The 14,020-nt window shown below is 34.9% G+C and overlaps 1 protein-coding gene across 2 annotated transcripts in view; it reads left to right on the plus strand.

Moving 5' to 3' along the window:
- LOC103042455 (metal transporter CNNM1) overlaps positions 1–14,020 on the plus strand; it is a 36,509-nt gene that overhangs the window by 17,195 nt on the left and 5,294 nt on the right. The window contains exons 2-9 of one of the 2 annotated variants that reach the window (XM_007240400.4): positions 1,926–2,069; positions 3,110–3,250; positions 3,584–3,753; positions 4,372–4,471; positions 7,272–7,417; positions 8,747–8,966; positions 11,945–12,049; positions 13,724–13,834. In XM_007240400.4, the coding sequence (XP_007240462.3) occupies positions 1,926–2,069; positions 3,110–3,250; positions 3,584–3,753; positions 4,372–4,471; positions 7,272–7,417; positions 8,747–8,966; positions 11,945–12,049; positions 13,724–13,834 (1,137 nt within the window). The remainder of the gene's footprint in view (positions 1–1,925; positions 2,070–3,109; positions 3,251–3,583; positions 3,754–4,371; positions 4,472–7,271; positions 7,418–8,746; positions 8,967–11,944; positions 12,050–13,723; positions 13,835–14,020) is intronic. The other variant, XM_049481311.1, reaches the window with a different exon arrangement.

The raw sequence follows: 14,020 nt of genomic DNA on the forward strand, positions 1-14,020 counted from the left end.
CCTCATGCCCATGCCCAGGCTCTTCTTCTGAAAAACAAAACAAAAAAAATCTGCACGCACACATTGCTTCATTGACATATGGTGACCATTCACCAGTTTCATTTCATGAGTAAGAAAATATTTAGTATTTAACCTATATTTGGGGAAGCATTGGCCAGATGATACATGCTGTAAAGACAAACTCTGCAGTTAAAAAAATAACTTCTTGGTCATGTTTCCTGCACTGTTACTTTGACTTTCTGACTTCTCACAAAAAGGAAATTCATCAGTGTACACTGTGCAATTGTCTGGCCACCTTTCTAGGACTGTGGATTGGCAAGAAGTTATAATATGTATCATAATACAAGGGGTTATGAATTATTATATATCAAAACATATTGCGATACTGTGAATCAGACAATATTTTGCAATTGTTTACTGTATGTTTCGCACTATAAGGCACACTATCAATAAATGTCTACTTTGTAGTCTATTTTCATATATATGGCCCACTGAATTATAAGGCACATAAGGAACAGGGGTGTCACCCTGTTTCCCTTTTAATTCAGCAGTAAATCTAAATTAAGTTAAGTAAAAATTGTAATTCTTAAAAAAAAAAAACATTTTCTTTTAAAGTCAAATGAGCACTGGATGTTAATCTACTCAGATTTGTCCCCTGAAAACTATTTATTTGGGTGAGTAAAACACTTTTGTTTGTTTACAGTAATCTTAGATTTCCCGTTAGCAGTTAATGCTAAATGACAGCACTACACTGAGGAACCCTGAGTGTTCCGATTAGCCAGGGTGCTATTAGTTAGCAGTTAGACATGGTAAACAGGCAGACTAGGGCTAGCGCTTAGCGTAGTTAGCAGGTAATATTAATGCTGCTCCAGCAGTGCTAGCCGGGGTTAGCAGCAGGCTACAGACCCATAATACTCACCTCTGAACGGTGAAAGAGCTAACGCTTAATGTGGTTAGCGGCTAATGCTAATACTGCTGGAGAAGTAAACTGAAACTCCTGTATAACGCTGTACTTCAGTGAATTGTGTTTACTGCTCCTTACAAGCTGAATAATAAAATGTATACATAAGGCGCACTGGATAAGGTGCCCTGACAAATTTGGGGAAAATTAAAGGATTTTAATGGGCTTTATAGAAAAATACAGTAAATCTAATGACAGATTACAACATTGCTATCTAGTGGTCGAGGTTTAAACACAACATAAAATATGCCACTGTCTCACACCATTTTTTACTTAAAAAAAAACAAAACAATAATTATAAAATTAATTAATAATTAAAAATCTTCACTGTTTTTTTTAATCAATACAGTATTGCAAAACAAAATATCTTAGTACTTCCATATATCAATATTTTCTTACAGCCCTACATCTCACAGAGTTAGGAGGACTTTTATTGATTGTTTCTAATGTTCTTTTGTTAGTTCGTCAGTCCACAGCATGCCTCCAAATCTCTGCACATATAGTGTCCTAGAGCCCATATGTGATGGTTGTCTGGGTTTAAAAGTTTAATGGGTCTGACAATGTATAAAGCTTGAACATTTTATTCCACTGACAGTTCCTATTTGCCATTACATGCCTCTAGAATTGTGTAATAATCAGAGTTTAAGTTTGTTTAAGACCAACTTTGCACAAAGCTTTTCACAAGCTAAAGTGATGATTTATTTGTTGTTGTTGTGAAAGCCAGCTTAAGTGTGTATTTTATTGTGATTTTGTATTTTATGTTGGATAAGCTGTAGAGGCATTGTTAGTTTTAAAAATGTCAAAATGTGTCATATAGCCAAGGGCTCCCAAACTGTTGCATAAGATATATAATTATATGACAAAATGTGACACGAATGAATTGCAGTTTTGGTTTGAGAATAATTCAACTTGCAGCTTGAAAGATTTTTTTTTTTTCCCGTTGTGTTCTTTTATAAATGTTAAGGGAAAAGTCACCTGGCTATCGTGCAGAGAGTCAACAATGAGGGAGAAGGAGACCCTTTCTATGAAGTCATGGGCATTGTGACTTTAGAGGACGTTATTGAAGAGATCATTAAGTCAGAGATTGTGGATGAGACTGATCTGTACAGTAAGTATAGAAAATATATTTTCTATACATTTTCTAACCACACATAACACTTCTTTTTTTACAACAGCAAGATATGTGGCGAATCATTCTTATTTAACATTATTCCTAAAAAACATCATTATTTGCTTTTACTGAAACATATAAAATAAAACATTATAAAGTGTTTAGCAACCCCAGTTTCAAAGAAAGTTAGAATACCGTGTAAAATGTTAAACCTATATGTTACACAGTGGTAGACATGGCCCTGTCCCTACTTTGTTGAAATGTGTTCCTGCGACAATATTCATCTTTCAACATCTGATATGTGTTCTGTGTTTTATTAAGAACAAAATATCTGCATTTACTACATTTTGTATACATAGCTCCCAAACTCTTTTTGGAACTGGGGTTATATTTAACTAGTTTATGCAACATGTTATTAAAAGATGTTAATAAAAAATTATATTTGTGTATTTCAATTTAAAATTCGTAATGTTTAGAAATATGTATTAATCAAGACTTATTTTTGGCTTCAGCTTGAGTTTTTTATGGGTTTTTCATTTTTTTAAATTATATTATTATGTTATATTTATTATATTATATTATTATATATTTTCATGTAAAAAGACATATCGATAAACAATTATTAATTAAACCAGTCCAAGTTTCATTGAATATCAGTTGTACCTGTTATTGAGTTATTTTAACATAAAAGCACAGACAGCGGAATTCTCTGTTTTAGCTATTTTCATTTAGAGGGTAGTAAAGAATGAATATTTCAAATCTGTTGCATTTTGAATTACCTTGAAAATGTTTGTACACACAATGTGTGCCCAGGTGAAGCACTGCACTGCTGGTCCACCTTCTCTGCAGACATTATTTCTAATTAAAAAAAAGCCCACATTGGCAAATCACAAAATGATCCAACAGTACTAAGCAAAATTTAAAGTGTGCCAATTGATATTTTATAAACACATTGTAAATGACACCTAATTATACTCAACAAAAATCATGCTTGAATGACATAACAATAGAAACACTGTTTTCTTATGTGTCTATAGCGGATAACCGCACTAAGAGACGAGTATCTCACCATGAGAGGAAGCAGCAAGACTTCTCCATTTTCAAATTATCTGACAGTGAGATGAAGGTGAAGGTGTCTCCTCAGCTGCTGCTGGCCACACACCGCTTTCTAGCGACAGGTAGCTCTCGCAACTCTCAACAGTACAGTACATCACTGCTGGCCAATGAAAAACATGTATCTCCCTTTTGGTCCATTTTTGTGCTTTTGAGCACTTGAACCCTGTAGCAGCTCTGTATACTGTGCATAATTCTGGATAAACAGATCAGTAGAACTGTTCAGAATGATTTGGAATAAACTCTTATTTTACCTTCTCTTGTAAAGTCACTATTTTGGAGATACACGTTTTTCATCGGACATCAATGAAAGCTCAAAAACTCAAATATAAGTTTGAAATGCATTGTGCAGTGCAAGGCATGGATCCTTATTTATTAAACTTTCTTTGTCTCTGTAGAAGTGGAGCCTTTTAAGCCTTCCCACCTCTCAGAGAAGATCCTTCTGCGCCTCATTAAGCACCCAAGTGTTGTGCAGGAGCTCAAATTCGACGAGAAGAACAAGAAATCACCAAAGTACTACCTCTACCAGCGCAACAAGCCTGTTGACTATTTTGTCCTGATTTTACAGGTAAACAATGAACAGCAATCCCTTTAATTATCTGAATGTCATTGCAGTCATGCGAAAGTAGTCATTTAGAACATTTATATTGGTCCATTCATTAAAAACTTCTGACACAATATAAAAAAAACACACGCCAGATTTGAATAAGCCTCTGAAAACTGATCCAAAACATTTTTAGAAACTTTTTGCTGGACAGCGCAATGGATCTGTGTATTGATGTATGCAGTTTCTCTCAGTGTTTGCACTAGCTAAAGAGAAATATTAGTGGTGACCAACTTTGGCACTTGAAACCCCATAAGCTACACAATTTTGAATTTCCGTAGTCTAACACCCCTGCTAAAAAAAAACAGCTCAAAACCAGCTGGTCATCCAAAAAATACATACCCTTGATAACTAGCTCTTGACCAGCGTAGGGTATTTTTCTCTGGAATATTAAGCAGGGATACCCAACCTAAAACCCAGAGAACTCAATTAAGTAAGCCTTGTGAGTGTAGATTATATCGACTAGAGAAATGTGAATTAATGTGCATTACATGAACTCTAAGGCTTCTTCTATTTCTATAGTGCTTCTCAATAACTGAGTCTGATATGATGGTGAGCTGAGTTTTTCTCCTGTTCTTACAGGGTCGAGTGGAAGTTGAGATCGGTAAAGAAGGGCTAAAGTTTGAAAATGGTCCTTTCACTTACTACGGCATGCCTGCCATCATGGCTCTTCTTCCCACTGGTATGATATTCATTACGTTTATTAAAGCAGTTTTCATTAGAGCATAAGTATATTCATCCCCGCTGCTGAGAACCTACAGGGCAAAAATGGTTATGGTGTAAGTTGTTCTATTCTCCAGAAAATTTAGTTTATCTCATAGCCTCTTGAGTCCTGCTGTAGTGAAAAATTAATGAGCAATTAAGAAGACTGGGAGGCATTCGTGTCTGAAAACGCTGATAGTGGAGAGTGCAGACGTGACCTGCCTTACATAAGAGATAATTAAGGCAAACACAAGCAGAGCGGCTGTGTAAATCTTATGGGAACTGACTGGAGTAATTAAAGTAAGTGGAAGACTCTTGCTTGGGCACTCAGAGAAAATTGGCACATTGTTACGTAACATTAAAATCCTCATAAACTCTTGAAAATATAAAAATAGCCCTGGAGCTGCAGCTATTACTTACTGTAGTTTCATTACAATATGAATGAACTTTAAATATAAATGTGCTTTGAATTTTGGGTACTGTCTCTTTCTGTTTGGCTCAGAAAAGCTCTAGAGTGTTTTCACCAACAGAGGCACAGGCAGACACACACACAGACACGGGCAGGCACTGTGTGTGTGTGTGTGTGTGTATATATATATATATATATATATATATATATATATATATGCATACACATGCAGGGCAGTGTGAGCTGTCTTAAGTAGTTTGGTCCAGTATTCAGCTTCCACTAATAGGAACTGTCATCTTCAGCAGCATCCAAGAGCCAGTAGGATATCCCTCGTGTGTGACATAAGAATGTCAGACTCCATCACTGCTAAATTACTCCATAGTCTGAGGTCAAACATAATCAAACATTCATTATTATGAGCTTAATGTGGGATATGAATGATGATGAAGATCTGCTATTTGATAGTACGATGTACTGTATTAATCCAGTAAGCCTGACAGGCAGCAGATTTATAATATAAAGATAATGAAATGGAATTGAATGACTGGTCAGTTCAGCCTCTTAATCAATAGGCCTACTTTTGTTTTTTACTTGTTCATTCCACAACAGGGTCAAAAGTTAGTTTTAAAGGTAGGAAGTAAAGTCTTTGAAGGTGCAAAGGATGTATTTATTGCATACTTCTTTCTTGCATTTTTTATTGTTATTTTTACATCAATTAAAATGCACTGAAATAAAATGTCTTGGCTGAAACTGAAACGTAACAAAATGCAGGTTTTTATTAATTGTCCCTCTTTCTTTAGCCCTAAATGAATTAAATAGCATAAATATATTTTTTGTTTGTTTTATTTGTACTTTTAAAAATAAAATTAGAATTTAGAAATATTTATTAAAAACACTTTATAGAAATATTTATTTAACATTTTTACCATCCCAGCAGACATACCGATAAAACATAATATATTTACCTCAATTACAGTTACTGTTCTAAACTTTTTTTCAGTTGCCTAATATATGGTGTATCCCTATTATTATTATTATTATTATTATTATTATTATTAAAAGTGTATTTATGGTTAGAGAGAAAAATGCTAAAATGTCATTTAACAAGCTTATTTACAATTGTTTGCCCAAGTATAAAACACAATGATTTTCCTTTTATAGAGGGGCTTATAAAGGGTTTGCTTTTATTTGCTGGTTTATGACACAATTAAAGCTTGCAGAAGCTTTTATTTATACTTACCTGATACTGTCACTGTCAATTATATTGGTGTGTCTTCTCAGTGTGTTGTGCAGTTAGCAAACTGAATGGATTGTAATTGGTCATCATGAGTATTTAGTCGTATCCCCACTCACTTTATTGGGTTTGGCTTTTGCTTCTCTGAGGGCGTGCATTCAATAATCCATGCATTCAATAATCCATTTGTAATGAAATTGCAGTCAGATTATTTATGTAGTCATGTAAACAGCATAGTCAGATTTTTTTTAGATCAGCATAAGGTCAGAAAAATTGAATTAGGAAATTCAATAAAGAGAAATAAATATCTATGTATACTCTTAACCTGAGCATTCTTGGATTTCTCTGTCTGCGCATGCGTGAAAACAGACCTGGAATAAGCGAGCAGCATTTAACACAGCACCCGCGAGAATAAAATTAAATGCTTTTGTAGCAACAATGAAGGATTTAAATAATCTTCATCTTCTAGCTGATGAATGGTAATTTTGTGGCTCACAGTGAAGCTGTGTCTTATTTTGTGAGGTTTTTGACTCAAAAAAAAAATTGATTATTGGCTCATGTAAACCCAGAGTTTTCCTATTATCTGTTTATCCATGTTTATGTAAACACATTGACTGGATTACAGACTAACTGTGCAAATGTTCTGCTATAATCAGATTATGAATTGCATGTCAACACACTCCTGTTCTACAAGCTCGGCACAGAAGAACTCATGATCACAAGGCATCTGGTGTTGCAGATGTGTGTGATTATGTCGCCATTAATAATTGTGATATATTATATATATATAAAAAAAATCAAGACTGTTACAAAACAGTTTTCGGGTCTAATAACTGTCCCTTAGTTTTGGTTCTGCTGAATTTTCTTTTCAAAAGGGGGAAAAACGCCAGCTTCATGTGCCAAACACTCAATATTCAACTTTGCCAATGAAAATACGTTTTTTCCATTTGAGGGCCTCTTTAAACATGCAGGGGCCTGTATGTGGGATTACATGTGCCTAATATAATAACTACAGTTTAAACTTACAATTTATTGTAAAGCCTGCAGTTTAAGGGATTAGGTCCCCAGTCTCTGTATTTATCATGGTAAGAGTTAGACACTAATGAAATGTGACTGATTATGACTGGTGTAATTCAGTTCACAGGTCACCATCACGAAGCAGCGGACTAAACCATTCTGACACCACCATTCACGGGGGAAGTATGGGCCAGCTGAGCATTAGCGGAGGGGCTTACCTACCAGACTACTCCGTCCGCCAACTCACTGACCTGCAAATCATCAAGGTTATCCCCTAAACACACACAAACACACACAGAGGGGGCATCAATTGTCTAGGCACATAAAGCAGTAAAAGAAAACTAGTTTATTAGTATGTTAAAAGTCATGAGTGTAATATTGGAAGACATATCTGGTCAGTCTAGCTTCCATGTATTCCATTTTGTAAAAAAAAAAACTGATAAGACATTTACTTTACCCTTTAAAGCAAAGTATATCATATTTGATACATACAGTGGTATGAAAACATTTGGGCACCCTTGATCATTTCTCTTTTTAAATCATTGGTTGTTAGGATCAGCAGTTTAAGTTAAATATATCATATAGCAGGCGAACACAGTGATATTTGAGAAGTGAAACAGAGTTTATAGGGTTTACAAAAAGTGTGTATTCTCATTTTCTTACTAAAACATAATTTTTTCTTTCTTTACATTATGCAGTTACATAACAAGGCAATTAAAACAAGCTGTGGTTCTTTTTTTGTTTATGAATATATCAACAGGGTTCCCCAAGCTCTCAAAAAGTAGGCTTAAATATTTTTCAATATTATGTGCAACAGAAATAAAAATCATGATATACAGGCTCAAACATTTTTGTGATAATTGTGATAATTAAATAATACATTTTCTGAGCATTAATATTGTATTAGCAATATAATACATTAAAAAGGTAATAATGAATTACATAAAAATAAAATAAAATCAGATATATGTTTTCTGATCCCTTGTGGTTTTACATAATAGTAATTTGTCACTGCCATTTGAATGTTTTGCACTTATTTAATGATTCAGGCTTTAAACATTATTGAGTGCATTATTGAGAACAGTGCTTTTACTCTTAATCACTATAGCCATTCAAATTCTTCAATAATATTTTTGTCGTTTTATTAAGCATATTTATTTTTTTTGTAGCTACAACTCTAACTTGTTGAGCTTTAATTAAAAAAATAAAGAGCAAAATGCTGATCCAATGTAGTTCTTTGAGGAATGTTGTCATTGAGAACTCTTTTTTTTTACTCATCTATATTGTTAATATAGATGCTATTTTATTGTTTTCACTTGAATATGGATTTGAAGGTGATATATCTGCTGAAAACACACATGGAAGGAGGGAGGTGTGGCTCAAGGGAGGGGTGTGGTTGAATATAAAGCAAATGTTTTGGTCTGAGATGCTGGTGAACTAATGTGACATCTAGTGCTAGAAAGAATCATGTACAGAACCTTTAAGCCTCTCTTTTCACATCTAGATTAGCTCTAGAAGATAATACATATACAGCTAATTGTTGCTGTGCTTTTATTGCTAATAGAGATGTCACCCTCTGCTCATCCCTGCATTAGATCACCCGTAACCACTATCAGAACGCTTTGACGGCCACTCGGATGGACAGCTCTCCTCAGACTCCTGATGCTGAGACACAGGCACCAGGAGAAAGAACAACCATCCCAGAGACTCGCTCCAACAGCATCGCCCTGCCCCTGACCCGCTCCCACCCACACACACACCACTTCAGACAACCCCACAGCACCTCCACACTCAACGAGAGGAACCGCATCGTCAGTGAGTAAAGTCTTCTTTACTATGTATTATTATATTTACTGTATGACACTGGCGTTTCTCTCCCACAACTACACATTTTTAAATTGATTTCATAGTATTTAGGACTGTTGATTAATTTAAAAGAATTAACCACACAGTTAGCTGTGATTAATATCGATTGATTTTTTTTCTTTCTTCTTAATACTGTAATTTTAATGATGATCACAAGCCATAAAACCAATCTGAACTGCTTGAATTTTTGCACCAGGAGTGGCGTAAAGTTATCCAAAAGCAGTGTGTAAGACAGGTGGAGGAGAAGGTGCCAAGATGCACAAAAACTGTGAATAAAAACCAGGGTTATATTACCAAATATTGTTTTCTGAACTTTATGAATATGAACTTTTTTTATTTGCATTATTTGAGGTCTGAAAGCTCTACATCTTTTTTGTTATGTCAGCCATTTCTCATTTTCTGCTCTAAATGACAATATTTTTATTTGAAATTTTGGGGAAATGTTGTCCTTAGTTTATAGAATAAAACAACAATAGTAAAATCAGAGAAACTGATTCAGAGACTGAAGTGGCCACATATTTTTTCCAGAGCTGTATATTTAAATGTAAAATAAAAATGTCAATATAAGATCATAACAATTGGATTTTATTATGATTAATATATTTGTTTAATGGTATCTTTTGTAACTCTGAAAACTGATTGTTGAAAAGTATATTCAAGTACCACTAGAATTTCAAATTAGCCAAGAATATGAATGCAAATATTAAAGAAATGAAGAAGAAAAGATTTAATATAAGGTTTTTCTTAAGGTTTAAAATCTTGTTCTCTCTGAAATTATGGATTCGGTTTACTCCTCCTTTACATTTAGCCAGTTACTAACACATACTAGTTTATTTTACTGATAAACGTTTTAATGCAGAAAATGAACACTAGCACAGTGCAGCTCTCATCTCCAACAAACTACATATCCTGTTATTGCACTCATTTATTTGTTAGAGTTGTGTTTAAGTCTAGTAGGAGATGAAACATGACAAATTTATGCCTCACAGGTTGTGTGTGAAAGAGAGGTTGAGAGAGTAAAAGGAATGCAGAAAGGAGTTTTAATTTATATTTTAGTATTAAATAATTAATTTTCCCAAAAATGGACAGTGTGCCTTATGCATAAATTTTACCAGTCAGGTTGTAAAGAGCAGCCACTCCGCTGAATTAGAGCATTACGAGTTTAGGAGTTACAGTGAGGTCTCTCCATTTCTGAGGCTGGAGCAGTATTAGCATTAGCAGCTAAACGCAGTGCTAGCTCTTTCACCTGTTCAGAGGTGAGTATATCAGACTGTATTCTGCATGTTTACCGTGTTAAAACAAGCTACGTAGGACAAACATCTAGCTGATAGCGCCCTGGCTTACCAGAACATTTAGGGGGTTCCTTTGTGTAGTGCTGTTGGGCAACATTTACTAGTACTAAGCTGCTAATCATGGCTAGCGCTGCTGCTAACTACGGCTAGCGCTGCTGCTAACCACACTATAATACTGGAATTCTAAGTTTACTGTTATTAAACCGAAGCACTTTACTCACCCAAATAAACAGTTTTCAGAAGAGAAATCTGTGTAGATTAACAAACAGCACTCATTTCACTGTAAAAATTACAGTTTTGTTTATTACTTAGGGGAGACCTGCTGAATTAGAAGGGAAACATGGCAACACCCTTGTTCCTTACTATTGTCGTTAAAAATGCGCTTTATAATCCAGCACCCTATGTATGAAAATAGATCAGAAAATATATGTTCATTGATAGTGTGCCTTATAGTCCTTAAAATACGGTAAATACAAAATAATCTACCTTCTGAACTCAGCAGCAGCAACACCATGTTTACATTTCTAAATACCACTAAAACAGCTAAACAGCCACCAGGCTCTGTAAAAATAGTAAATTACAACAGAAAGTTCGGGGCAAAACTGGTTAAACGATGAATTTATATCAAAAATAAAGAATAAAACTTTCCAGCTAAATCTTGTGTGTTATCTGCATACAGCGACAGCTTTACATTTACATTTCTTAAAATAGCTCCAGAATAAGTAGTCTAAGTTTCCTAAACATTACCCACACATTCCAATATTATAGACAGACAGACAATAAAAGATATTACTGCCCCTTTATATGCAGCATTTGTATTGCAAAGACAAACTGAAAGCATATTTTCTTCCTCTTACATCTGGAGTATATTTTTAGAAACAGCGACAGAAGTCCAAAGCAAAGACAGTGTTTCTGAAAATAAAAATAACTGGCATTATAAAGACATGGTGCTGAAGGGGGCAGTGACAGTGTTTGCTCACAGAAAGTGTTTGCAGGGCTGTTTCTGTGTGCAATTCTTCCATCTGTAATTTCTGTTTATCAGATTAAAAAACAAACAATATCCAAAATGTTTCTCTGAAAATAAATCAAAATAAATAAAAACTAAATTGAGAAAAAATGTAAATAAAACCCCCAAACTACAACAAGTTAACGTTTTATTTCAACTTTTTTCTTTATGATTTCCTATAAAATTCAGAGTGACAAAACTTGTGTATTATCTCCAATAATAACATGTACCTTAGATGAGTCAAGATACATTTTCATATAACTACTTATACAAGTAATTGCCATATAAACCAACTAGCACAGCATCTATCATCTATTTTTGACTCAGGGATTAAGGGATTAAGCCTCATCATAGACTAAATTTTGCTTTCATTGTCAAATCACCATTCATAATGCTGTTTAGTCTAAGACTATTCTGTTTACAGACCCTAAGGACTCTTCAATGTTAAAGTATATTTATTATGAACATGTTATCAAATATGCACATGTGGAAGTGTGTTTGAGACACTAATAAATGTTAAACTTCATTAGGGGCTTAAAGTATTAAGTGGACACTGGCCAGGACACTGCTGTGTGATTTTGTGTTTAGTTCTCAGTGTGTGATAAACTGCTCTCTGGCTCCTCCTGTAGGGAGTAAATCAGATGGGCAGAAGAGCCCGAGTGACTCAGTGTTTCTGCGCATGGATGAGATCCCCTACATGAGGACAGAATGTCTAGAAGAACAAGAAGGATCTGGTGAGTAAAATAAGGTCTTATTAAAATAGTCTTCTTACTTCTAACATAAACATAACATACACACACTCAATAGAGGCACACTTATATGTCCCCACTGGTCCGCTGGACAGATGATATAGTGTGTAAGTGTGAAAAAGAACCTTTAAAGAAGGATCTAAATCAAGACGTTTTCCCCTAAAGGCATACAAGCCAAGAAGTATTTTTTTAACAATTTTAGGGATGTTGTACAGTTATTTTAGATCATCTATGCAACTCTCTGGACTATCTGAGAAATGACAAGACAAATGAATGGACAAAACCTAATGAACCAATTTTATAATGATATTATTAGGACATTACATTTATCATCACAGCAGTGATGGTAATCACTAGATGTACACATTAGTAAAGGCACTTTAAGTCATCACATTAGTAATGGCAGCCACCAAATGCACTTGAAGAACTACGTGTTTTGAGAAAGTGGGGGGTTGGTATGAGCATGGTCCCAGTTATCTGTCGTGACGTTAGTAAATGCACTGAAACTGTCAAACACTGGAGAGGCTGTTTGACAGGACACTGGAGGAGGAAATGCATGACTTCCAGGCTCTGTTTATATGACCCATGCAGGAATGCTGACACTAGACACTACTAGCACTTGTTATGGCTGGAGGTTAACACATCACTAAATCAGGCATCATTAAATCAATCTCTGTGAAGGAAGAAGCAAAGAGACAATTAATAGAGTAGAGTAAAATAGAATAGTGTATTTACATACACTTTATAATTTGATTACTGCAGAACATCAGAGTTTGTCAATATTTAACACATTTACATTAAGTTGGGTAATTGGATAATGGGAAAATTCCGGGTTTACATAAGTGAGGAAATAAACTAATTTATGCTTCACCATCAGCCAATAACCTCACAGAATAAGACAAGACAAAAATGTGTAAAATCCACACACTTTTAAAAATCTATTAGCAAAAACTAGACAAAATATATGTAAATTGTAAAAAAACATTTATCCATATGCAATATTCTCTTAGTAGGATTAAAAAAAAACAATTGCAAAGTCTCAAAATAATGAAGTAAGACTTAAATTAAGCAAAACATAAATACATTAAGCTAGAAGATGAAGTTGCATCAGTTGAGCCTGGGCTGATTCTTAATGCTATCTGAGGTCTGTTTTCTTGCATGCACAAACTAAGAAATCAGAGAATTCCCAAGTTATGAGTATACACAGACTGAGAAATGCCATTATTGAGCTTTTAAAATCCAGCTCTCGTTTTTTAGACTCAATCTAAGAATTTAGAGCATGCTGTGTAGGTAAATACTTTAAGGTAAATCATAAGGTAAATCATTGCGAAAAATCAGTTTGCAATCAAATTATGAAGTGTACGTAAACACACTCTAATGCACTAATGTTTTCAGCACAAATAGTGACAAAATACAATATGATAATCATTCTGCAATGCTCTATACTTTATTTAGTTTATTAATAATGACCACCATAATATAATTCTTCCACTAAGTTAACAGCAGGCTACAGTATGTTACTACTGGTTCATATATATATATATATAAATATATAGCAAACATGGTTCAGCCATCAGATTTTAGAGCTGGAATGGTTTATTTTAGAGCAGAACACAAACTCCATCATCCCCCTGATTCACCTTCGTCCCTCTCTCTCAGACTCTTTGGCCGTACCTTTGGAGACGGGCCTGTCCACTTCTCAGCTGATCAGCTCCCACTCTCTGAATGGATCAGATGAGACACTGGGCAAGAAGCTGCTGCGTAAACTAAGTGAGCACTCCCCCTCACACGCACACACACGCACACACACACCTGCACTCCGCACCCCCCCCCACCTCCCCACACTGTCACCACCCTGTATGTCCGCAGTGCCACTGCTGATGGCAGCTGTATCTTAGCAACCAGCCAGGCTTTCAGAGGTGTGCTGTTCTGACATTCTGCTGCAGCCCACACATT

Source organism: Astyanax mexicanus, chromosome 7 (assembly GCF_023375975.1).
Source record: "Astyanax mexicanus isolate ESR-SI-001 chromosome 7, AstMex3_surface, whole genome shotgun sequence".
Lineage (NCBI taxonomy): Eukaryota > Metazoa > Chordata > Actinopteri > Characiformes > Acestrorhamphidae > Astyanax > Astyanax mexicanus.